Genomic DNA, 25,823 nt, shown 5'->3' with positions numbered 1-25,823 from the left:
TTTTTTCCTTACAAAGTCTCATATTCCACTAACTTGCGACAAAAAAAAAAAATTCTAGGAACTCGCCATGCCCCTCACGGAATACCTTGGGGTGTCTTCTTTCCAAAATGGGGTCACTTGTGGGGTAGTTATACTGCCCTGGCAATTTAGGGGCCCATATGTGTGAGAAGTACTTTGCAATCAAAATGTGTAAAAAATGCCCTGCAAAATCCGAAAGGTGCACTTTGGAATATGTGCCCCTTTGCCCACCTTGGCAGCAAAAAAGTGTGACACATCTGGTATCGCCGTACTCAGGAGAAGTTGGGCAATGTGTTTTGGGGTGTCATTTTACATATACCCATGCTGGGTGAGAAAAATATCTTGGTCAAATGCCAACTTTGTATAAAAAAATGGGAAAAGTTGTCTTTTGCCAAGATATTTCTCTCACCCAGCATGGGTATATGTAAAATGACACCCCAAATCACATTCCCCAACTTCTCCTGAGTACGGCGATACCAGATGTATGACACTTTTTTGATGCCAAGGTGGGCAAAGGGGCACATATTCCAAAGTGCACCTTTCGGATTTCACCGGTCATTTTTTACACATTTTGATTGCAAAGTTCTTCTCACACATATGGGCCCCTAAATTGCCAGGGCAGTATAACTACCCCACAAGTGACCCCATTTTGGAAAGAAGACACCCCAAGGTATTCCGTGAGGGGCATGGCGAGTTCCTAGAATTTTTTATTTTTTGTCGCAAGTTAGTGGAATATGAGACTTTGTAAGGAAAAAAGAGAAAAAAAAAAAAATCATCATTTTCCGCTAACTTGTGACAAAAAATAAAAAATTCTAGGAACTCGCCGTGCCCCTCACGGAATACCTTGGGGTGTCTTCTTTCCAAAATGGGGTCACTTGTGGCGTAGTTATACTGCCCTGGCAATTTAGGGGCCCAAATGTGTGAGAAGTACCTTGCAATCAAAATGTGTAAAAAATGGCCTGCAAAATCTGAAAGGTGCACTTTGGAATATGTGCCCCTTTGCCCACCTTGGCAGCAAAAAAGTGTCACACATCTGGTATCGCCGTACTCAGGAGAAGTTGGGGAATGTGTTTTGGGGTGTCATTTTACATATAACCATGCTGGGTGAGAGAAATATCTTGGCAAAAGACAACTTTTCCCATTTTTTTATACAAAGTTGGCATTTGACCAAGATATTTTTCTCACCCAGCATGGGTATATGTAAAATGACACCCCAAAACACATTCCCCAACTTCTCCTGAGTACGGTGATACCAGATGTGTGACACTTTTTTGCTGCCAAGGTGGGCAAAGGGGCGCATATTCCAAAGTGCACCTTTCGGACTTCACAGGCCATTTTTTACACATTTTGATTGCAAAGTTCTTCTCACACATTTGGGCCCCTAAATTGCCAGGGCAGTATAACTACGCCACAAGTGACCCCATTTTGGAAAGAAGACACCCAAAGGTATTCTGTGAGGGGCATGGTGAGTTCCTAGAATTTTTTATTTTTTGTCGCAAGTTAGTGGAATATGAGACTTTGTAAGAAAAAAAATAAAATAAAAAATCATCATCATTTTCCGCTAACTTGTGACAAAAAATAAAAAGTTCTATGAACTCACTATGCCCATCAGCGAATACCTTAGGGTGTCTACTTTCCGAAATGGGGTCATTTGTGGGGTTTTTCTACTGTTTGGGCATTGTAGAACCTCAGGAAACATGACAGGTGCTCAGAAAGTCAGAGCTGTTTCAAAAAGCGGAAATTCACATTTTTGTACCATAGTTTGTAAATGCTATAACTTTTACCCAAACCATTTTTTTTTTTGCCCAAACATTTTTTTTTTATCAAAGACATGTAGAACAATAAATTTGGCGAAAAATTTATATATGGATGTCGTTTTTTTTGCAAAATTTTACAGCTGAAAGTGAAAAATGTCATTTTTTTGCAAAAAAATCGTTACATTTTGATTAATAACAAAAAAAGTAAAAATGCCAGCAGCAATAAAATACCACCAAATGAAAGCTCTATTAGTGAGAAGAAAAGGAGGTAAAATTCATTTGGGTGGTAAGTTGCATGACCGAGCGATAAACGGTGAAAGGAGTGTAGTGCCGAAGTGTAAAAAGTGGCCTGGTCATGAAGGGGGTTTCACCTAGCGGGGCTGAAGTGGTTAAAGGGAATACATCAGATCCTAATGCTGCCCTCACTGCGCAGTTCATGGCTAGCACTACAGCAAGGAGTCTGCAGCCACTGTGGGCAGCATTAGGAACCTGACAGGTTCCCTTTGAAGGGAACCTGTCTTGTGAATTTAGGCCCCACACCCCAACGACCTGTTATCCAAGGAGGTGACAGGATCATAATGATGTCTTGAAGAAATCAAACTTTAAACCCTCGTTTTCCAAGTCTGTATAATGTCTCTGGGGTGGAGCAGCTCTCTGAGAAGTCAGTGAGACATCTAGTCCTCTTGGCTTGATGGATGTCCTACAGGCAAAGTACAGTACATCATCACAAGCATCAATGTCCCTCACTTCATCTGCACATTTCACAGATCCCACATGCCATTGGAGGTAGCATGTGATGACATACCCGGGGTGCTGGATGTCAATCAAGGCTGGAGTGGGACCAGCCTGCATGACTTTTTGAACAGCAGCTCCACCCCAATGACTTTATACAGACTCCGGAATCCAGGGCTTGAAGTTTATTTTCCTCAAAACTGCCAAAAAGTAGAAAGACATAATTAGGAACTTTTCACCTCAGTGGAAAACAGGCTGCTGGAGGTTTGAGGAGCTAATTTCTCATGGCAGGTTCAGTATAAGAAGACAGGAAGGTAATTAGCTGTCTGCATTTAAATGATATGATAGAAAATGTGAGACAGTCATCATTCATGGGTCAATGTTCTTCATTCTTTAGATCGACCATCCTGCATCTGCCCCATGTGTACCTCAGATAGAGAGGTATGTGTTTCTCCTTTAGAAGGTCTTCAACTTGCCAAAGACATAGGACTCGGCGCAACATACTTAGAACTGCCTAACCTGTATCCTAGAAATGTTGCAAAATACTTTGGAGGAGTGGTAAGTGGTAGAGTTTTCTAACGTATTTCCTTTTGTGACAGATGGCTGCAGTGGGAAACATCTTTGACATTTTGTATCTGGAAAAAATAACCCTATTTCCAACAGTCATATTGAGAAAGGCCCAATGTAATATGGCAGAAATGTTCCATATAAACATACATAAAGTATTAGTTTTATTACTCAAGTCAGATGTGCTGCTATTTTTTTATTTGCTAAAAAGAGTTATCCAGTTGTCAACAAGGTGGTAGGGTCCCTGCAATCGGACCCTTTGAATAGTTTTGCCCCTGGGTCACATAGAGTCACATATAATTGATATATACCGCCTGATGCATTTGATCTTTATAGTCCTATGTCCTATCATCTACTCCACACTGAACTGTGCTTTGGGGCTGTAACAAAAACCACAGACAAACTACATGTGCTGTATCTTTCTAGATTGCAGATATATGATATTGGAGACTGATAGTCCACCTACTGTACATGTACATCCTAAAACATGCAATTTCTGGGCACGATTTGTGGGTACCGTAAATTGTTATTAAAAGTTTTGCACGATTTGCAAAGAGAAAATACGATCCATTCTTCAAACTCTACACTTAAATCTATTACTTATGCAGAACATAACGTACAAACTTGCAAGAAATCAGTGCACATAAAGGCTGCCAAGCAGTCACCACGCTGGGGTGTATACAGCTATCTGTAGTGCTAGGCAGTACACAGCATGACTTTCTATGGAACACAATGACTCTCAACAATGAATTCCAAGAAAAAAAATGCCGACTGACGTTGCTGTCTAGCCTGGGACAGAACTTTTGTGCTAATGAGATTGTGAGACCACAATATTCTTTTTTCAAGGATCCATCCATCCATTATCCATACTGAATAAAGTTAAGGGCTTATGCACACGACCATATGTATTTTGCGGTTAGCAAAAAATACAGATGACGTACTGTATGTGTGCATACAGTATTTTGCGGAACGGAACAGCTGGCCCCTAATAGAACAGTTCTATCCTTGTCTGTTATGCGGACAATAATAAGACATGTTTTATTATTTTGCTGAACAGACATGCAGACAAACGGAAACGGAATGCACACTGAGTAACTTCGTTTTTTTGTAGACTTATTGAAATGAACGGTTACGCATACGGTCCGCAAAAGAAACGGAATGGACATGGAAAGAAAATATGTTCGTGTGCATGAGCCCTTACACAGATTTTTTTTTTATTGCTTCCTAAATGCAAAAGGAAGCAATGTTCCAGATAGTCTTCATTAAACATGTTCTACCATTTTGCTTCAGTAGAGTATTCTAGTATTGCTGGCTGACCCTCCGTTTTCTTTGGAAATTGCCAACCATCTATGTGTATGGGGAGCGCCCAGCTCTTCCCTGACAGATGATCAGATTCATTGAATTTCATTTGTACTCCCAGGAGAAGGCCACTGCCACTTGTTTCAAGTGCAAAGAAAAGTATCCTTTCCCCTAATCAAGTCATTTAAAAAAGTGCAAAAAAGAAAAACAAACTAAAAAATAGACATATATGGTATTTTTTTCATAAATGCTCTATTGTGTTAAACTGAAAAAATAGACATATTTGGTATTGCTGTGTCTGTAACGACTGGCTTGCAATATCACATGATCTACCCTACCCCATCAGTCGAACGCCGTAAAAAAAAAAAGAAAATGATGCCAAAACAGCTATTTTTTAGTCACGTCACCTCAAAAAACAAAAAAAAACATAATATAAAACAATCAAAAAGTTTTATGAACCCTAAAATGGTACCAATGAAAACCTCTCCTCATCCCGCAAAGAAAGTGGCGACACAAAAGCATGATTTCAAAAAAAATATATATTGTGTAAAACTGAAAAAAATATATACATATTTGGCATCGCCAGGTTTTCAATGACCAGCTCTATAAAAGTATCACATAATCTACCCCATCAGGTGAACGTTGTAAAAAACAAATACGCCAAAACAGGCACCTCGCCTCCGCCTCCCAAAAAAAAAAATATCAGGTCATAGAAAAGTCTGGCCGAAAAATAAAAATGTTATGGATGTTAGTATATGGCAATGCAAAGTATAACAGATTTTTCTTTTTAGATTTTATTATGCAAAAATAGTAAAACATAAAAAATATATATGAATTTGGTATCACTATTATCTTAACATGCAGAATAAAGTTATCATATCATATATACCACATGGTGAACCTCATAAAGAATAAAAATAAAAAAACACTGACAGAATTTTTGCCTACCTCACCTCCCATAAAATGAGATAAAAAGCAATCAGAAAGCCAAATGTACCCCAAAACGGTGCTAATAAAAACTGCATCCATAACCTGCTGCCTACAGATCAGACTGCCTTGGGTTCTCTTTAACACATAAAAGGGCAAATCATTTTCTAATTACTGCTTTCAGACTTTTACAGAAGCAAAAATGAATATGCCAATCAGAGGGATTTGAACTGGGTGGCTTGCACGTGTCTAGAAGAAAGGGCATCACCAGACACAGTCCACAAATGTCACCATTGTGCTGTATTTTCATTTCTAGATGGAATACTACATACTGCAGACTATGAAACAAAAGTCAGCTGCTACTAAATCAAGAAAGAGGAGTCAAGCACTCAAGGTTAACCCTCCCAAACTGGGACAACCTGGTAAAGTATCTCTTTATTTTAGCCACATTTTCTATTAAACTGTGTACGTTATATAGGAATCATCAATGTATTGAAATATTGTCATCGTTAAAGGGCATCTGTCGGCAGATTTGTACCTATGAAACTGGCTGACCTGCTGCATGTGCGCTTGGCAGCGGAAGGCATCTGTGTTGGTCCCATGTTTTTATGTCCCCGCATTGCTGAGAAAAATAATGTTTTAATATATGCAAATGAGCCTCTAGGAGCAATGGAGGCGTTGCCGTTACACCTAGAGACAAACCCTGTGCTTGAGACTTTTTTAATGCCACTGCTTCAAAATTTTGTCACATGTCTTTTCTATGCCGCAGTCTGCACTTTCCGAAAAGGCGGCGTGACGAGGGAAGGGAGTAAGTAGGGCCACTATATATACAGTGTGAGGGTGAGTTTTCGTTACCCACTGTAAAGCCTCATTCACACGACTGTGTTCTATGTACGTGTTCCCGACGGATAGCACACGTCCCCATTCATTTTAATGTGTGTATTCACACATCACTTTTTTTACCACGGTTCGTGGGTCAGCGTTTTTAGCACGGATGCACGCTCCATTTTGTCCATGTTCACGGATCCATCACGTCTATTATAGTCTATGGGTCCATGAAAACCACGGATGCCATCCATGTTTCATGGATCATTAGGCCTCTTTCACACGGGTGTTGCGGGAAAATGTGCGGGTGCGTTGCAGGAACACGCCTAAGTTCAGGCTTGGGATCGGTGTTCTGTAGATTGTATTATTTTCCCTTATAACATGGTTATAAGGGAAAATAATAGCATTCTGAATACAGAATGCATAGTAAACTAGAAAAGCTACAATTTCTGGGGAAATTGTGTGAAGTGTTCTTGCCTCCACCAGTAGCTTACAACTGGAGTGGGCGGAGTAACTGGGTGGAGTGGCTTGAGTAACTGTTGTGTGGTTGGATTGGCTGGAGTAACTGTGGAAAGGTTGCACCTAAAAGTCGGGGTGGTTGCACCTAATCGTTGGGGTGGTTGCACCTAAGGGTCGGAGTGGGTGCACCTAAGGGTCGGGGTGGGTGCACCTAAAAGTTGGGGTGGTTGCACCTAAGGGTCGGGTTGGGGGTACCTAATCCTTGGGGTGGTTGCACCTAAGGGTCGGAGTGGGTGCACCTAATCGTTGGGGTGGTTGCACCTAAGGGTCGGAGTGGGTGCACCTAAGGGTCGGGGTGGGTGCACCTAATCGTTGGGGTGGTTGCACCTAAGGGTCGGAGTGGTTGCACCTAAGGGTCGGAGTGGGTGCACCTAAGGGTCGGGGTGGTTGCACCTAAAAGTCGGGGTGGTTGCACCTAAGGGTCGGGGTGGGTGCACCTAATCGTTGGGGTGGTTGCACCTAAGGGTCGGGGTGGTTGCACCTAAGGAACGGGGTGGTTGCACCTAAAAGTTGGGGTGGTTGCACCTAAGGGTCGGGGTGGGTGCACCTAATCGTTGGGGTGTTTGCACCTAAGGGTCGGAGTGGGTGCACCTAAGGGTCGGGGTGGTTGCACCTAAAAGTCGGGGTGGTAGCACCTTAGGGTCGGGGAGGGTGCACCTAATCGTTGGGGTGATTGCACCTAAGGGTCAGAGTGGGTGCACCTAAGGGTTGGGGTGGGTGCACCTAATCGTTGGGGTGGTTGCACCTAAGGGTCGGGGTGGTTGCACCTAAGGGTCGGGGTGGTTGCACCTAAAAGTCGGGGTGGTTGCACCTAAGGGTCGGGGTGGGTGCACCTAAAAGTCGGGGTGGTTGCACCTAAGGGTCGGAGTGGGTGCACCTAATCGTTGGGGTGGTTGCACCTAAGGGTCAGGGTGGTTGCACCTAATCGTTGGGGTGGTTGCACCTAAGGGTCCGAGTGGGTGCACCTAAGGGTCGGGGTGGGTGCACCTAATCGTTGGGGTGGTTGCACCTAAGGGTCGGAGTGGTTGCACCTAAGGGTCGGAGTGGGTGCACCTAAGGATCGGGATGGTTGCACCTAATCGTTGGGGTGGTTGCACCTAAGGGTCGGGGTGGGTGCACCAAATCGTTGGGGTGGTTGCACCTAAGGGTCGGAGTGGGTGCACCTAAGGGTCGGGGTGGTTGCACCTAAAAGTCGGGGTGGTTGCACCTAAGGGTCGGAGTGGGTGCACCTAATCGTTGGGGTGGTTGCACCTAAGGGTCGGGGTGGTTGCACCTAAAAGTCGGGGTGGTTGCACCTAAGGGTCGGGGTGGGTGCACCTAATCGTTGGGGTGGTTGCACCTAAGGGTCGGAGTGGGTGCACCTAAGGTTCGGGGTGGTTGCACCTAAAAGTCAGGGTGGTTGCACCTAAGGGTCGGGGTGGGTGCACCTAATCGTTGGGGTGGTTGCACCTAAGGGTCGGAGTGGTTGCACCTAAGGGTCGGGGTGGGTGCACCTAATCGTTGGGGTGGTTGCACCTAAGGGTCGGAGTGGGTGCACCTAAGGGTCGGGGTGGTTGCACCTAAAAGTCGGGGTGGTTGCACCTAAGGGTCGGGGTGGGTGCACCTAATCGTTGGGGTGGTTGCAGCTAAGGGTCGGAGTGGGGGCACCTAAGGGTTGGGGTGGTTGCACCTAACAGTCGGGGTGGTTGCACCTAAAAGTCAGGGTGGTTGCACCTAAGGGTCGGGGTGGGTGCACCTAATCGTTGGGGTGGTTGCACCTAAGGGTCGGAGTGGGTGCACCTAATGGTCAGGTGGTTGCACCTAACAGTCGGGTGGGTGCACCTAATCGTTGGGGTGGGTGCACCTAATGACTAGGGTGAGTGCACCTAAGGGTCGGAGTGGGTTCACCTAAGGGTCGGACCCCATGACTAAGTGACCCAAGTTTGGTGACTTTAGTTTCAAATCTGTGCGACTGGGAGCAATTTGAAAATTTTCCCTGTCAAAGTCAATGGGAAAAACTTGGATTGCTTAGCCGTGGACATTTTTAGTGGCAGCAGGGATAGCTGAACATTTTGATATAAGATTTGTGTAGGTGGGCCTGAAAATGAGGGAGTGGTGGCAGTATAGAAATCATGTCCTGATTTTTCAGCTTTTGCCAGCTCCCACTCTAGCTTTGCCATTCATTCCTATGGGACAACTTTCGCCACAAGAACCACGATATTCCGTGAACCATTCTGCGAAATGTTCCACAAAGTAATAGCATTCCGATCGGGAACAATCTGCACGTTTTGGTAAATTTTTGTCTATGTAGTGTAAAAACTGTGGGAGGAGTAGGGTGGCAATTGGCTATAATAAGAATAAGAATAATATAAATATGAGATAACATTAAGTGGTCTTGCTATGCAAGAACACTTAAATAGCGCTGGAGGCGTTAAAAAAAATAAAAAAATTGTTTAACTCACCTTAATCCACTTGATCGTTCAGCCGGCATCTCCTTCTGTCTTCATCTTAGCTGTGTGCAGTAACAGGACCTGTGGTGATGTCACTCCGGTCATCACATGATCCATCACATGATCTTTTACCATGGTGATGGATCATGTGATGGACCATGTGATGACTGGAGTGACGTCACCACAGGTCCTGTTACTGCACACAGCTAAGATAAAGACAGAAGAGAAGCCGGGCTGCGCGATCAAGTGGATTAAGGCAAGTTAAATTATTTTTTATTTCTTTTTAACCCCTCCAGCACTATTGTACTATGCATTCTGTATTCAGAATGCTATTATTTCCCCTTATAACCATGTTATAAGGTAAAATAATAATGATCGGGTCTCCATCCCGATCGTCCCCTAGCAACCGTGCGTGAAAATCGCACCGCATCCGCACTTGCTTGCGATTTTCACGCAACCCCATTCATTTCTATGGGGCCTGCGTTACATGAAAAACGCACAATATAGAGCATGCTGCGATTTTCACGCAACGCACAAGTGATGCGTGAAAAAAATCACTGCTCATGTGAACAGCCCCATAGAAATGAATGGTTCAGGATTCAGTGCGGGTGCAATGCGTTCAACTCACGCATCGCATCCGCGCGGAATACTCGCCTGTGTGAAAGGGGCCTTAGGAAGAGATGCTTTGAAAATTATTATTCAGCTGTGCAGGGTCAGTGAAACACGGATGACACACGAACAGCAAAAAACTGATGCACGGACCAAACACGCATTCTTCATGGACATCTTTATGGAGGCATCACTGACCACCTTTTCATGGATTTAAGCACAGACATGTGAACGAGGCTTAAGAAAGCACTAGACCTCATAGATGTATAAGAACCGGCCTCCTCCCCTTGACTCTGAATTACTCTGTGTTAAGCTGTTCTAGCTACTGTAGTTCTCAAGCTCTCAATTTACTCAAGAGACTGTCCTTTATTATACCACCTGTGTGTATATATATGTATACAGTACAGACCAAAAGTTTGGACACAACTTCTCATTCAAAGATATTTTTTATTTTCATGACTATGAAAATTGTAGATTCACACTGAAGGCATCAAAACTATGAATAAACACATGTGGAATTATATACATAACAAAAAAGTGTGAAACAACTGAAAATATGTCATATTCTAGGTTCTTCAAAGTAGCCACCTTTTGCTTTGATTACTGCTTTGCACACTCTTGGCATTCTCTTGATGAGCTTCAAGAGGTAGTCACCTGAAATGGTCTTCCAACAGTCTTGAAGGAGTTCCCAGAGATGCTTAGCACTTGTTGGCCCTTTTGCCTTCACTCTGCGGTCCAGCTCACCCCAAACAATCTCGATTGGCTTCAGGTCCAGCGACTGTGGAGGCCAGGTCATCTGGCGCAGCACCCCATCACTCTCCTTCATGGTCAAAAAGCCCTTACACAGCCTGGAGGTGTGTTTGGGGTCATTGTCCTGTTGAAAAATAAATGATGGTCCAACTAAATGCAAACCGGATGCTGTGGTGGCCATGCTGGTTCAGTATGCCTTCAATTTTGAATAAATCCCCAACAGTGTCACCAGCAAAGCACCCCCACGCCATCATACCACCTCCTCCATGCTTCACGGTGGGAACCAGGCATGTAGAGTCCATCCGTTCACCTTTTCTGCATCGCACAAAGACACGGTGGTTGGAACCAAAGATCTCAAATTTGGACTCATCAGACCAAAGCACAGATTTCCACTGGTCTAATGTCCATTCCGTGTGTTCTTTAGCCCAAACAAGTCTCTTCTGCTTGTTGCCTGTCCTTAGCAGTGGTTTCCTAGCAGATATTCTACCATGGAGGCCTGATTCACACAGTCTCCTCTTAACAGTTGTTCTAGAGATGTCTCTGCTGCTAGAACTCTGTGTGGCATTGACCTGGTCTCTAATCTGAACTGTTAACCTGCAATTTCTGAGGCTGGTGACTCGGATGAACTTATCCTCCGCAGCAGAGGTGACTCTTGGTCTTCCTTTCCTGGGGCGGTCCGCATGCGAGCCAGTTTCTTTGTAGCGTTTGATGGTTTTTGTGACTGCACTTGGGGACACTTTCAAAGTTTTCCCAATTTTTCGGACTGACTGACCTTCATTTCTTAAAGTAATGATGGCCACTCGTTTTTCTTTACTTAGCTGCTTTTTTCTTGCCATAATACAAATTCTAACAGTCTATTCAGTAGGACTATCAGCTGTGTATCCACCTGACTTCTCCACAACTCAACTGATGGTCCCAACCCCATTTATAAGGCAAGAAATCCCACTTATTAAACCTGACAGGGCACACCTGTGAAGTGAAAACCATTTCAGGTGACTACCTCTTGAAGCTCATCAAGAGAATGCCAAGAGTGTGCAAAGCAGTAATCAAAGCAAAAGGTGGCTACTTTGAAGAACCTAGAATATGACATATTTTCAGTTGTTTCACACTTTTTTGTTATGTATATAATTCCACATGTGTTAATTCATAGTTTTGATGCCTTCAGTGTGAATCTACAATTTTCATAGTCATGAAAATAAAGAAAACTCTTTGAATGAGAAGGTGTGTCAAAACTTTTGGTCTGTACTGTATATACAGTATATATATATATATATATATATATATATATATATATATATGTTTTTTTTTCATAGAACATGTATAAAAATCTTTTTTTCGATTGTCATTGTTGTTATATTACTGCTCATATTGCTGACTAATATAGTTATCCACACCTGGTTTGTGTTTTGTCTACCAGCACCATTTTTCTGTCACCTGAAAAATGGGTATTAAGCTGGCTGACATTAGCGATGTGCTAATGTCAGTTGAACATAACTATATTAGCGCCATCTCACTGCCTGCCGCCGTTATTGAGAAAAACAAACTTTTATAATATGCTAATTAGCCTCTAGGAGCAGGGGGGGGGGGGCATTGCCCATGCTCCTAGAGGCTCCGTTCTCCCACTTCTAGCCATGCCCTGCTACATTAGATTGACAGGGCCAGGAGGCTTTGGTCTCCTACCTCTGTCCCTGTCTGAAGTGTAACTATTGCGCCTGCGCTGTCCCGTTCAGTACACGGCGCAGTGAATGAAGGGTGCTCGCCGGCTGCCAGCTTCCTCACTGCGCCTGTGCCGAATACTGAACGGCACAAGATCTCCCTAGCGCACAGGTCCGGCAGGAGGAGGTGAACGCTGCCTAGCCCTGTAAATCTAGTGTAGTAGGGCGTGGCCAGAGGTGGGAGAACGGAGCCTCTAAGAGCAGGGGCAACGCGGCAGGCAGATGGCACTAATAGTTATGTTCAGCTGACATTAGCACATCGCTAATGTCAGCCAGCTTAATACACATTTTTCAGGTGACAGAAACCCTTTAAAGGGACCCTTTTTTGTAATCGTGGACAACCCTTATAATGGCCTGCATATGAGTTAATTTAAACTTAAAAAAGATAGTGCCCTGTAAAAAATACATATCAAAGGAAATACTTGGTTATTGACATGATTAATGTTACTTATAAGCTCTTTGTATTATTTTACACAGAAAAGATGCCTGACTTGAGGGATGAGCCTTCACGGTATATTTCAGATATCAAAAACTTGCTGGATCACGGCCAGTGTGTGGATGTGGTCTTCTGCACGGCTGACATGAATCCGACGTTCGCAGCTCACAGAGTGGTGCTATGTAGTGTGAGCTCTGTATTTATGCTGCTGTTTGGGGTGATATCTGCTAAAGACTCATGCACACAAAAGACAGCCAAGTCCCTCTTCTCTGTGCACCAGCAGCCTGAAGTCTCCACTAGAAATTCTCCAGTAAGAGTCATTGTTAAAGATGTCCTCTTCCATAAATGTTTACCTGACATCCTTCACTTCATATACTCAGGTATCACTCTTCTACATTTACATCTCTACCGTTCATAGACACTTCTTTCTGTGGTTTTCTTGCTACTAGTAGATAAGGATGATTTTAGACTTCTATAAAAGGATATGGGGTGTCCGATGAATGAACCCTAAGACTGAATAAACATACAGAGATGTAGAGGGGTATTGCCATCATAAATATTTATGGACTATGCACAGGATATGTCATAAATGCTTCATAGGTGCAGGTCCCTTCTCTGGGACTGTCAACCACTGGGAGAACTTGAACACTGTTTGCCAAATTGGAGAATGGGTGTCATGAGGCATTCATCCTTCCAATAGGTGAGGGGCCCAGAAGAGGAGCTCATAATTAATAATTAGGGCCTATCACCAATCCTGACATGTCTGTCTAGCACAGACATGCTCAACCTGTGGCCCTCCAGCTGTTGTAAAACTACAACTCCCAAAATTCCCTGCTGTAGGCTGATAGCTGTAGGCTGTTCGGGCATGCTGGGAGTTGTAGTTTTGCAACAGCTGGAGGGCCGCAGGTTGAGCATGCCTGGTCTAGCAAATAATCATATACCCTATGCAATAACATTTCTGGAGCATTTATTCTTTTGATTTTATATTATGCTATTCTTCTGTTATTCTTGCTAGAAGTTTATAAATGAAGGTCTATCAGGGTCTTACCTGTGTGAAGGTGCCTGAATGTTAGGTTCTAGTTTGCAATTTTCCCACAAAGTGTGCCACTTATTTGCTTGCATTTTCCGTGTACCAACTTCTGCCTGATTTCTGTAATTAACCCTTGCCTGATCTCTGTCCTTACCCTGAGCTCAGACTGTTTATCATATTGTTTATACTCTGCCTGTCCCTCACTTTGTCTTTGCCTGACCATCAGTGCTCCGCACCGGTGTCTCTTGGCCCCTGTGGGTCAGCTGTCACTTGAACAGAGACTTCTCAAAGAGGAAGTGGTCTGATGGTTGTTCTGCAGCGGGGTCCCGATCCCTGTAAAGGGGTTAAAGGCAGGACACCCTTAGGAGTAGCCCCAAGTCAAAGCTATTCAAGTGACACAGCTGATCCACATCCTCCCCGTTATAACTTTGTACTATAACTTTTGTCTCTTTCATATACTGTTTGTCCCAATTAATTTGCACAGTGCTGTAGTTGTTTCCTTTTGGCCCATATGAAAATAAGACATCCTAAACATACAACGCATTTTAGAAAATGCCTTTCTTTTGTGTATGTTTACGAACCCAGTGGCATTTTTTCTTTTTCGCCTATGACAGCACCCCTGGAGAGACCGCCTTCTCCTTTGGACAGGAAACAGGAACCAGAACGCATTTTTAAAAGAGGGATCCTCCCCTCTACCTCCAGTTTCCCGTCCTAAGATGCAGGAGGGAATCGGTCTAAAAGGTCTAAAATGAAACTTTCAGAGCATTCCAGAGGGGAGGTTTTTGGTCACAGATTACCGGTCTGATCCCACAAAGCAGTCAGCTATCATTACAGAGGTCTTTTACCTAATAGAGAAAAGAGTGTTGATAAAGGTCCCAGTGCAGGAAGGCACAAAAGGGTTTTACTCTCCCCTATTCCTTGTCAAAAAAACAAATGGTTCATTCCAGACCATAACAAACTTAAAATACTTAAATCAGCATCTGGTGTACGAGAGGTTTCATATGGAGTCCATCAGTTCAGCAGTGAGCAATCTTTTTCCAGACTGCTTTATGGCCACAGTAGACCTGAGGGATGCTTATTACCATGTCCCTATCCATCCCAGCCATCAAAACTTTCTGAGGGTAGCAGTCCAATCAGAGCAGGAGGTTCTTCATCTTCAGTTTCAGGCCCTACCCTTTGGGCTTTCACAGGCTCCGAGGGTGTTCACAAAGAACAGAGATGATGGCTCACGTGAGAGAGAAAGACTTTTACCTGGATGACTTTCTTCTCGTGTCTTAATCGTATCAGGCTCTTCAGAGGCAGATTGCCTGGTTGAAGGAGGTTCTAAAAAAGACTAGGTTGGGAGATAAATCTAGAAATGTCCAGTTTATGTCCAAGCCAGAGCTGCAGCTTCCTAGGGATGATTCTAGACTCCAGAGCCCAGAAATGTCTATTGCCCCTTCAGAAGGTCTTACTAATCAAGTCTAGAGTCCAACAGATTCACTCGCGCCCATCTGTCACCCTAAGAGAAGCCATGTCTGTTTTGGGTCTCATGATGGCTGCGATTCCCAGAGTAGAATGGGCCCAATATCATTCAAGAACTCTACAGCTTCAGATTCTACAGGAATGGGACAGATGTATACTCTCTCTAGACTCAGAGATCTCTCTATCCCCTCAGACTCTGAGCTCCTTGAGGTGGTAGATGAATTTATGAAATCCATGGATCAGAGAAGCGGTTCTTCCTTTGACTACAGATGTGAGTCCATCCAGTTGGGGAGCCCATGTGGAGTCCCTTCTGTTGCAGGGGAGCTGGGACAGCAGAGTTTTATCCCAGTCTCACAATTTCAGGGAGTTAAATGCGATCAGGATAGCTCTGAAACAGAGCCTTCCCGTTATCAGGGGCAGAAATGTAAAGATCTACTTGGACAACACGACAGCTGTAGCCTATATCAATCGGCAGGGAGGTACGAGGGCTCGGGCCTTATGTCTCTCACCCATCAGATATTCAATCTGGCAGTAGCTTCTCTATCTTCTCGTTCTGCGGTGCATCTAAAAGGCTCGGACAATGTGAAAGCAGACTTTCTCAGTGGTCATCATCTAAGCCAGGGAGAGTGGTCCTTAGATCGGAGGGTTTCAACCAGGTCACAACATGTTGGGGGATCCAGAGATAGATCTCTTTGCCACCAGATTAAACAGAAAGGTAGAAGTTTTCTATTCCCTATCTCCAGGAGAACATCTGAAAGCAGTGGACGCATTGACTTAAACTTGGAGGCAGGGCCTTCTCTATGCTTTCCCCACCCCCTAAACATGTTACCGAGGGTGCTCAAAAAGATCAGAGAAGAGGAAGCCACGGTAATAGTTTATAGCCTACTTATGGCCAAGAAGAGTCTGGTTCTCCTGGCTCCGCTCGATGTCAATTGCAACCCCATGGGTGCTTCCGGAGTCTCAGGAGCTTCTCCCTCAGTGTCCAGTCTTTCACCCAGAAGTAAGAAATCTACATCTGACTGCTTGGCTCTTGAAAGGGAGATTTTAAAAAGAAGAGGTCTTTTTGATGAGGTAGTTAACACTCTGTTGGCCAGTTGAAAGAGGGTTACTTCTGAAATCTATCTTAGAGTCTGGAAGACCTTTATAAGATTCGCCAATATACCTGTGAATGTGTTAGAGGTTCCTGACATTCCGCTAGTGCTAGAATTCTTGGAAGAGAACGCTCAGGCCTAGTACTTTAAAGGTCTAAATATCTGCTTTAAGTGCATTGTTTGAGTTTAGACTAGCAGAGCATCCCTGGATCAAGAGATTTGTTACAGCTGTGTCCAAGTTATCCCCCGTCTCTAAGGTCAGAACCCCTCCTTGGGATTTAAACTTGGTTCTTTCTACTCTCTCTTCTGAACTCTTTGAGTCGATTGATTGTATCTCCCCAAAGATGCTCTCCCTAAAGCTTGCTTTCCTGCTTGCCATTACCTCGGCTAGAAGAGTTAGTGAGATCAGTGCACTCTCTGCTGAACCCCTCTATTTGGTAATCTTGGAGGATCGGGTAGTGATTTCTCCTGATCCTTCTTTTTTTTACCAAAGGTCTCTTCTCATTTTCTCTGTGCTACCTTCCTTCTGTGCCTCCCCTAAGAATGAGAAAGAATCAGAATTCCATTGCCTAGACGTTAGGAGGTGTATTTTACAATATCTAAAGGTTACTCAGCCTTGGATGGCCTGCTCTCGTCTGTTGCTTTTATTTCAGGGAACTAGGAAGGGTTCCGCTGCCTCTTCTCAGTCTATTGCTAGGTGGATCAGACAGGCCATTTCCTTAGCTTACTCTTCTAAGGGAATAGTTTCGCCCTCAGGGTTTGGGGCTCACTCTACAAGATCAGTCTCCACGTCATGGGCAGAGAGAGCTTCAGCTTCAATTGAGCAGATTTGTAGAGCAGCTACCTGGAGTTCTCCTCATACTTTTTTTAGGCACTATAGGCTACAGCTACCTTCCAATGAAGGTCTTTCCTTTGGCCGTAAGGTGCTGCTGGCTGTGGTCCCACCCTATATAGAATTATTGCCTATTCTCAAGGGGTGCTGTTATAGGGGAAAGAAATATTGGATTACACTTACCGATAATCGTTTTTCTTTCAGCCTATGACAGCACCCGGTTAATTCCCATTCCTCAAAAAAAAAGAAAAAAAAGGGAGGAAGCATTTACCAAAAAAATAAAGATCCTTTAAGAAAAATAAATTATATATACAAAAAAAATTAAATAAGAAGGTATTAGGATGTTATGTTTCTTAGTTATTGAGAAAGGACTGGAGCTAGAGGGGAGGACCTCTCTTTTAAAAAGGCGTTTTGGTTCCTGTTTCCTGTCCAGAGGAGGAGGCGGTCTCTCTAGGGGTGCTGTCATAGGCTCAAAGAAAAACGTTCACTGGTAAGTGTAATCCAATATTTCCAAAAAGCGGGAAATACTTGGTGTGAAATTAGTTTTGAGACATAAACTGCACTAAACCTGCAGCTGCCTGTGTGATTTTAAGCTGTCATTTCTTTGGGGCAGTACTTTTTTTTCTTTATTTAAAAGGGGTTAGCTCATCTCATACATCAATGGCATAGTGTTAGGATATGCCATCAATGTCAGCTAGGGGTGGGTTTCGCCTCCGTGACACGCTCCTCTCTCCAGAATGGTGCCCCCAAAGTGAAGGAGAGCACACCGCAGATGGAGAGCGCCCTGCGCAGGCTCGGCCAGGGCTCAGTTCACCGCTATGGGAATACTGGAAATAGCTGTACTGGCCCTCGGCAATTTTCAGAACTCCCCGAGCTGTGAATGGTCATAGGTTCGGGAGAGTGAAGCAGGAGTGGAGGTTCTGGAGAAGCTGGAGGTAATCTGCAGATAGGAGTGGGCACCAGAGGTGGGACCCACACCTTTCTGACATTGATGGCATTTTCTTGCAATATCCCATGAAAATGGGAGATGAGACAAACCCTTTAAGTATTGTATATTTTGTTTTGTTCAAAACATATTCAGTATGTAGAGAACATAAGGTCAGTAAAGCCTGTCCTGAGTGGTTTTCGAATGGAATTATGCTTTTATTTTAGAAAACAATAAATGACAAATAAGTTTTCAAATAATTTAAGTGCTTTGTAACATCAGTGCGAATTACTTCCTTATGAGTGGGTGTTGTTGCTTAACAACAGTTATAAAATGATCTATTCCTTCATATTAAGTGCAGGATCTCAGAAACACAAACATGTCTTTTAAAAAGATTTTGCCTATTTTTAACCTCTTGCTTACGTACTTGGCTATCACTGTAAATTATGACAGTATGACCTTTGTCTCCACGGATATAAGCAGCTGCAAGAGGGCCCTGACAGCAATTTGTCTCCCTCCCCCAATAAAAAAAAGTGTAGAATAGCATGCATGCTGTATATAATACTATTTATCATATTTTATTTATCCATGTCTGTTGTGGTGGCTGTAGGTGCGTCAGAGTGGCAGCTGCTGGAACATCAGCTTAAAGAGAAACTGAACGATCCTGAAGAAGTAGCACATGTGTCCTACATAGTACAAAGTTTGTTAAACAAACCAGTAAGTGTTTATTTCATTTTCTTCTTCACTTCCTCATACTTTCCATGATCTCACATTTAATCCACATCTTTTTATAGCTACCCTGGAATTTAAATGACATTGTGTAAAATGTCATAAAGACAGTTTATGTTTTATGGGAGAAAAAATCACTATGAGAAATGAACAACCTTTCTCAAAATTTTTATGATCTGTGTATGTTTTTACATGTATGTCATGTGACTCTATATATTTTCCTGCCATTCTGTAAGGTTGTCTGTATGATGCCATTCAGTCTGGACTGGTAGGAACTAATACACACTCACCTTTGATAGGATTCAAAATAGCATCCTCCTGCTAACAAAAGTAGTGGTAACGAGGTTTCCTGGACGGGACACTGGAGCCTCATGAAATGCATATACCCAGACGAGAAGAGTACCAGAAGATGAAGAAAATATCTCATAAGCAATAACTCATCTCTAGTACAACTCACATATTAATTATTGCAATAATTGCATTCCATATAATGTGGGCATCGTAGGAAGTCCAAACATTACCCCCGTGTCAGCCAGCCTTCCCGCATAATGAGAATCTCTCATATTTGGTATCAGAACGATACGCTGATGAAATATGCGTTATTAAAACATGTTAGGCCCGAATAGTGTGGACGGGAAGATATGTTTTATGCCTGCCAGCTGAGGGATAGAGGTGGAGCATGCACCCATAATGATGGGGGGAGACTCCTCTCAGCTCCACCCTCTGCCAAAGGGGGGATAAAAATGTGAGATTTGGAACCTTTCATTGACCAATTTGGGGATCCAATCAACATTGGGTTGTGTTCCACATCCTCCTGTCCCCGGAACCAGAACGGACTCTGATCACACAACTCGTGGCGTAGTAAGAACCTTTCTGTTTTTATCCTTTTAGTTTTATAACTGTTTTCTGCACATTTATATATATATCTCATTTCTTTTAATTTGTAAGTACTGTACCTTTTTAGTACATTACAGCACATCTTTAATGGTTTTGCCTTGTGCCCTGAATGAGCCCAGTAACCTCCATTTCTAAGTCTATGAGTACGATTTGCATTACCATGTATTTGCTATAAGTGTGGCATGTGCTACTGTGAGCCTGCTTGTGAGTGGGGTGCTGTGGGGTTTTCTATGAGCCCCTAATTAATTGGTGTATTCATTTAAATGTCATAGATGGTGGCAGCGTGTTGGGGTGCCTGAAAGGCTGTGTTGGGGTTGTGATCTAGGTTCAATCAAGGCCTGTGTGCCAAGGACGCCTCCCCCTAGGACCCTCTATATAAATCGGGTCCCAGGTGTAGGAAATGCTGAGTGGTATAGTGCGGCCTAAAATATCCCTTTATGTGTGTCTTGATGCTTCTACCTGGATATGGATGGACCCCATATAAATAGCGGGAATAATTGAGGAATTTGAAAGAAAGATTGAGTCTATCCAGACCTTGTATGTAGTTGAACAGCAGCTTTACGTGAATAAACGTTCATCAGAAACAGTCTTCAAGCTTTGTCTTGGTCCCAGCAGGCTTTAGCATTAAACTGGCAGGCTTGCCCAATAACTCTGCGTGCTTTTTCTTTTTCTGCTGTACTGACAGGCTTGCTTAATACTCTGCTTCTTCTGTATGCTGCACTACACTTTGTAGTCTGACTCTAGGTTATGCCAGGGAACTTTCCTCCTGGCTCCTGAGGCTTTAAGCTTTGGCCTCCATGGCCAGCAGAGCTTAGGGTGCTCTGGCTGGTTTCCAGCAGAGACGTGCCCCTGCACACCTGTCCCCTAGCAGGGGGTAAGCTAGAGTAACTAGAACTGGTCCCCATCCTTCCTGCAGGAAGTAGGATTCGCCCACTTCTCCACAGAGGGGGGTTAGAATGGAAGGTTCCATTCTATCTATATACAGCTGTGCCATATTTGCTGCACCTGCTGGTGAACCAGGCACATTACATGTAAACAGTTACATAACAAAGTAGGAATGCACATTGTGGAGGACCTGGAATAAATACATAAGATGACATTATATTAGCCCATTAGAGATAGTAGCAAGGTGCAGAATGGTAACACCACTCTGGGGCATTACATGTGTGTAGGGGTGTGAGAGATTGACTGCATGGAATAGATCGACCCTTGGCAGTCACATCCGGGTCACGTAACCAGGCAGTTCCCGTACGTGACAAACACATTGTGTGATCAGCTGAGGTCCAACTCCTGGGACCTCCAACGATCAACAAAACAAGTAATCACTTGAATGGGACTGAGTTGCAGTACTTGTACGGCCACATGTATGTGCTGCTGTGCCTAGATGAACCCCAATAAGTCACTCACACCGATTGCCTCATCTAAGAGTAGGCCATCAATGTGTTTTTGCTGTGTTATGTGTAATTGAAGGGCTATTTCCATCTCATAATCTAATGGCATATTGCCAGGATATGCCATCACTTTATGATGAGTCAGAATCTGGGAACATCAGCAATCCCCACACAGAGGCACTCTCATCAGGACCTAAGGTGTCTGTACAGCATATGTATGTATACTGTAAATCTGTATCTGTTCACCTCTGTAATGGAATTTCTTTGCGTTCTTTAGGATACAGGTTCCGGAAAACAACTGCCATTATGGGAATCTCTTGGATTCTTTTTTAACAACACTTCACTGTCAGATGTGATCTTCCAGGTACAAGGTACAGTGATGAGTTTGCACTTTCTATTGCGTATATTGTATCTTTAAAAGGGCTTTTTACTCACAGATAAAGCCAGTGTTATATTGACTGGCTTTTTGTGTTAATACTACAAAATAAAATTACACTAATGCAACAAATCACATTGAATTGACCATCCTGGCCTGCCTGGGAGTTAAGATAACGTTGACTACATCTGTTAAGACATTGATGGTAAATCACTAGGACTGAGTGTTCACATGAAATGCATATCCTGTAAGTATCTTCCAGCACATTCCACAGATGGCTAATGATACTGAGATCTGGGGAATTTGAGGTCAACATCTTGAGCTCTTTGTTATTGTCCTCCACCATTCCTGAACATTTTTTCCAGTATGGCAGCATTATTAAAATAGGCTACTGCCCCTGGAAAATCCCTTTGCCATGACTTGGTAAGCTTAGCTTACAATAATTTTTATGTAGGTGGTATGTGTCAAAGTAACATTCGCTTGAATGCCAGGATCCAAGGACCCATTCTCCGGAGAACATAGCTAGAGCATCACACATTGTGATCGTAGTGCATCCTGGTGCCATCTCTTCCACATGTAAGCGACACACACCCAGCTGTCCACAAGGTGTAAATTAAAACAGGTGTCATCAGACTAGGCTACCTTTTTCCTAGTCTTCTTCCTATTACTAGGCCACCTTTTTCCTATTACTCGATGGTATGTTTCTGAATGCTTACATGCCTACTGTAGGCAATTTCAGTGGTGGGCAAGGGTCAGCACGGGCACTGTGACCATTCTGTGACTAAGCAGTACTAAGTACAGCAAGCTGCGATCCTCTGTATATTCTGACACCTTTCTATCATCAGCAATTTGTGCAACAGCTCTTCCATGGGATTGGGCCAGATGGGCGGGCTAGTATTTGCTTCTCTGTAAGCTTCAATGAGCTTTGGGCACCCATGACCCTATCGCTAATTTAAATGTTGTTCTTCTTTACTATTTTGGTAAGTAGTAATTAGAAACACCATACAATACCTACCATACCTACCATTTTGGAGATGCTCTGACCTGGTTGTCTACCTATCATAGTTTGCTCAGATCCTTACTGTTGCCCATTTTTTCCTGTCCCTAAGGCTCCTTTCACATGGGCGAGAATTCAGCGCGGGTGCAATGCGTGAGGTGAACGCATTGCACCCACACTGAATCCAGACCCATTCACTTCAATGGGGCTGTTCAGATGAGCGGTGATTTTCACGCATGACTTGTGCATTGTGTGAAAATCGCAGCATGCTCTATATTCTGCATTTTTCACGCAACACAGGCGCCATAGAAATGAATGGGTCTGCATGAAAATCGCAAGCATCTAATTGATCGCGCAGCTGGCATCATCTTCTTGCTTCTTCTTTCAGGACCTGCAAAAGGACCTTTGATTACGTAATAGCTCTCACCACCTGGTGAGCATGGTGACGTCAGCGCAGGTCCTGCTGAATGAAAATAGAAATCAATTTTTTAACCCCTCAATACACATTTTAGTAAGAATTCTATATTAAGAATGCTATTATTTTCTGTTATAACCATGTTATAAGGGAAAATGATAAAATGAATAGAACACCTAACCCAAACCCGAACTTCAGTGAAGAAGTCCGGGTTCGGGTCTGGGTACCACATTCAGTTTTTTCGCATTGCACTCGCGTGGAAAAAACTGATCATCGGAATGCAATCACAGTCAAAACTGACTGCAATTGCAGGCCTACTTACACAGTTTTCCCGCAGTGCACACGCGATGCATCCTTAGTAAATCCGGGATGCCCGTGTGAAAGAGGCCTAAGGGCCGTTTCACACGAGCGGATGCCGTGCGTGGCATCCGCTCCGTGAAAGAGTGCCAAGACCCGATGCGAACTGCAGAAGCACGGAGCATTAACATGACTGTTAATGCTCCGTGCCTCTCTGTGATCTCTTTACTACGAAATCACAGTGACAACTGTGTGAAACGGCCCTAACTCATTAATTTCCAGACCTCCATGTTTATTTGCTGGCTAGTACATCCCATCCCTTGAGAGGCGGCATTGTAATTAGATAATCAATGTTATTCACTTCAGCCGTCAGTGGTTTCAATTTTATGGCTGATCAGTGTAAAGCTTCATTCACACATTCGTGGAACATGGTCCGTGAGATACCGGACTGGCATCCTGCTTAGTGTAGGAGCGCACAGCGTCATTGGTTGCTATGATGCCATGCCCTTTGTGCCACCGCTGCAGTACAGCAATACACTCGTATTTTACTACTTTTTTCCATTTATAGAGCTGACTAATATATTTATTACTAAATTTGTAACTTGTCTATGCATTGTCTGTTTTCCACCTCTTAAAGGGGTTTTCCCATCTTCTGGGACCCACACCTATGTCGTAAACATAGCCGGCAAAGTGAAGCAGGGCTCGTCATTTCTATGGGGCCGCTGAAAATAGCCAAGCACTGGCTCGGCTATTTCCATCGGCCCCATATAAGTGAATAGAAGCGGTTGCCACGCAAAAGTCGTGCGCTCCCATTCATTTCTATGGGGATTCCAAAAATAGACAAGCATGCCGCCCTGCCATTTTTTTGGCGGGCCAATAGGAATGATTGTTGGTGGCTGGACCCTGAACTGCCGGCCACCACTTTGCTGGCTTCGTTTTAGAGATAGGTGTGGGTCCCAGATATGCCCGCTTTTCTAGCGATTTGCCCCTTGTCTGAGGAGATCTGTACATGAAATGGCATCTACTTTGTGGGTTGTTGGGGTCATTTATCAAACTTGTGTAAAGTAGAATGGTCTTAGTTGCCCGTAACAACCAGAGTTCACCATTAATTTTTGCCAGCTCCTTTGGAAAATAAAAGGTGGAATCTGATTGGTTGCTGTGGGCAAATAAGCCAGTTCTACTTTACACCAGTTTGATAAATGACCCCATTTGTGCCTTACAAGATATATGTATTTTAATATTTTATTTATTTTGGTATTGGTATTCTCAGCTTTTGGTTCACACCAAGAGTTTGTTGGTTTAACATGCCCAATGTGAATAGGGGTAATAACTTTTCCAGGATGTAAGTGAGCCACAAACTATGCTATCAGGGTGTCAAAGAGCAATGGGAAGAAAAGCAATGGAGCGGGGCGAGCATCGGTAGCGAAATGCGGCTTGACGGAAGGTAGTGGCTTATACTGTAGGATTAATTTTAGTGTTGGTGAGGAGTAGGGCAGGAGAGGAGTAAGGGGTAGAGCGGCATTTTTGCATCTGGGATTTAATGCAGAGCAGGGAGGGGCTTATTGAGTGTGAGGAACGTGGTGCAGAAATTAGTTAGGTGGCTTGCCATGGCTATGGCTTCTCTGGAGCAATTCATTTTGCAGGTTAGAGCAGCGGCGGCTAATCATGGGCCAGAATGGGTGCAGGAGACCCTGCAGGCGGCGTTACAGGGGGGCAGGTCCGCTGAGGTGGCCCCATCTAGGACGACGTGAGCGAGAAGATCTAGGCCCCCTAAGAGGTTAATCCCTGACGTGACTCCCCGAGTTCGGCGGTGCTTAGGGAGCCCCTTATGGGATCCTCCAGTGCGGCGGCGGGGCTGTGGAGCTAGCGCTGCCCTCAGCCGCAGTGGGAGGAATCCAATGCTTACCCCCGTCCCGTCTCACTGAACATGCAGGAGGGAGGTATAGAGGATGCGGCAGGCCCAAGGAGTGAGCCAAGGAGTTACCTGGTGATGGGGCCGCAGCGGCATCCATCCAGGGTGGCCAGGAAGACGGGTAGGGTGAGATGCGTGCAGTCCCCACGCTGAGGCCCCCTACTGGGAGCTGGAGGCATTCACGGCAGAGGGAGAGGAGTGAGGCTGTCACGCCTCCGCCCCCTAAGATTTCTGCGGTGGGAGTTGGGAGCCCTGTGAGAGCAAGCAGGACGGATTCCCCTGTGGCAGGGGCTGTCAGGGAAGAAGAAAGAGGCAGTGGATTGTGGCCACCGGCTGGTGGGCCAGGACTGAGAAGAGAAGAAGATCTTGCCTGGACCTGGTTTTGGCACTTGCTAGGTCGGATGTCGTTAGGGTAAAGATTGAGAAGGAGGTGCGGGCGAGTCATGTTGCGGAACCGTTTCGGGATATGCTGTTGCCAGGGTTGCGCGTATCTCCGTTGAGACTGGTGCCGAAGTAGGAGCCGAACAAGTTTCGGCTCATTCATCATCTGTCCTTCCCGACTGGAAGCTCGGTGACGATATAGATTAGGAGCTCTGTTCTTTGTCATACACGTCTTTTGATGCAGCGGTCGCATGGGTTCGTCGTTTGGGGCAAGGTGCGTTGTTGGCAAAAACGGATACAGAGGCGGCTTTTCGCTTACTACCAATACATCTGTATAGTTTTCACCTGTTGGGTTTTAAATGGAAGGGGCAATTCTATGTAGATTGTTGTTTGTCTATGGGTTGCACGATTTCTTGTTCGTCGTTTGAAACTTTTTGTTCCTTTCTGAAATGGGTGGTGAAGCAGGAGTCTGGATAGGAATTATGTGCTTCACTACTTGGACG

The 25,823-nt window shown here is 44.3% G+C and overlaps 1 protein-coding gene across 1 annotated transcript in view; it reads left to right on the top strand.

Moving 5' to 3' along the window:
- The window catches only part of RHOBTB3 (Rho related BTB domain containing 3), a 137,033-nt gene that overhangs the window by 54,848 nt on the left and 56,362 nt on the right, over positions 1 to 25,823 (top strand). The window contains exons 4-8 of the mRNA XM_044275995.1: positions 2,905 to 3,065; positions 5,617 to 5,722; positions 12,625 to 12,963; positions 18,536 to 18,642; positions 21,220 to 21,313. Of these exons, the coding sequence (XP_044131930.1) occupies positions 2,928 to 3,065; positions 5,617 to 5,722; positions 12,625 to 12,963; positions 18,536 to 18,642; positions 21,220 to 21,313 (784 nt within the window). The 5' untranslated portion in view covers positions 2,905 to 2,927. The remainder of the gene's footprint in view (positions 1 to 2,904; positions 3,066 to 5,616; positions 5,723 to 12,624; positions 12,964 to 18,535; positions 18,643 to 21,219; positions 21,314 to 25,823) is intronic.

Source organism: Bufo gargarizans, chromosome 1 (assembly GCF_014858855.1).
Source record: "Bufo gargarizans isolate SCDJY-AF-19 chromosome 1, ASM1485885v1, whole genome shotgun sequence".
Taxonomy (NCBI): Eukaryota; Metazoa; Chordata; class Amphibia; order Anura; family Bufonidae; genus Bufo; species Bufo gargarizans.
Note: the sequence above shows the minus strand (reverse complement) of the source record. Positions and strands in the feature narration are given on the sequence as shown.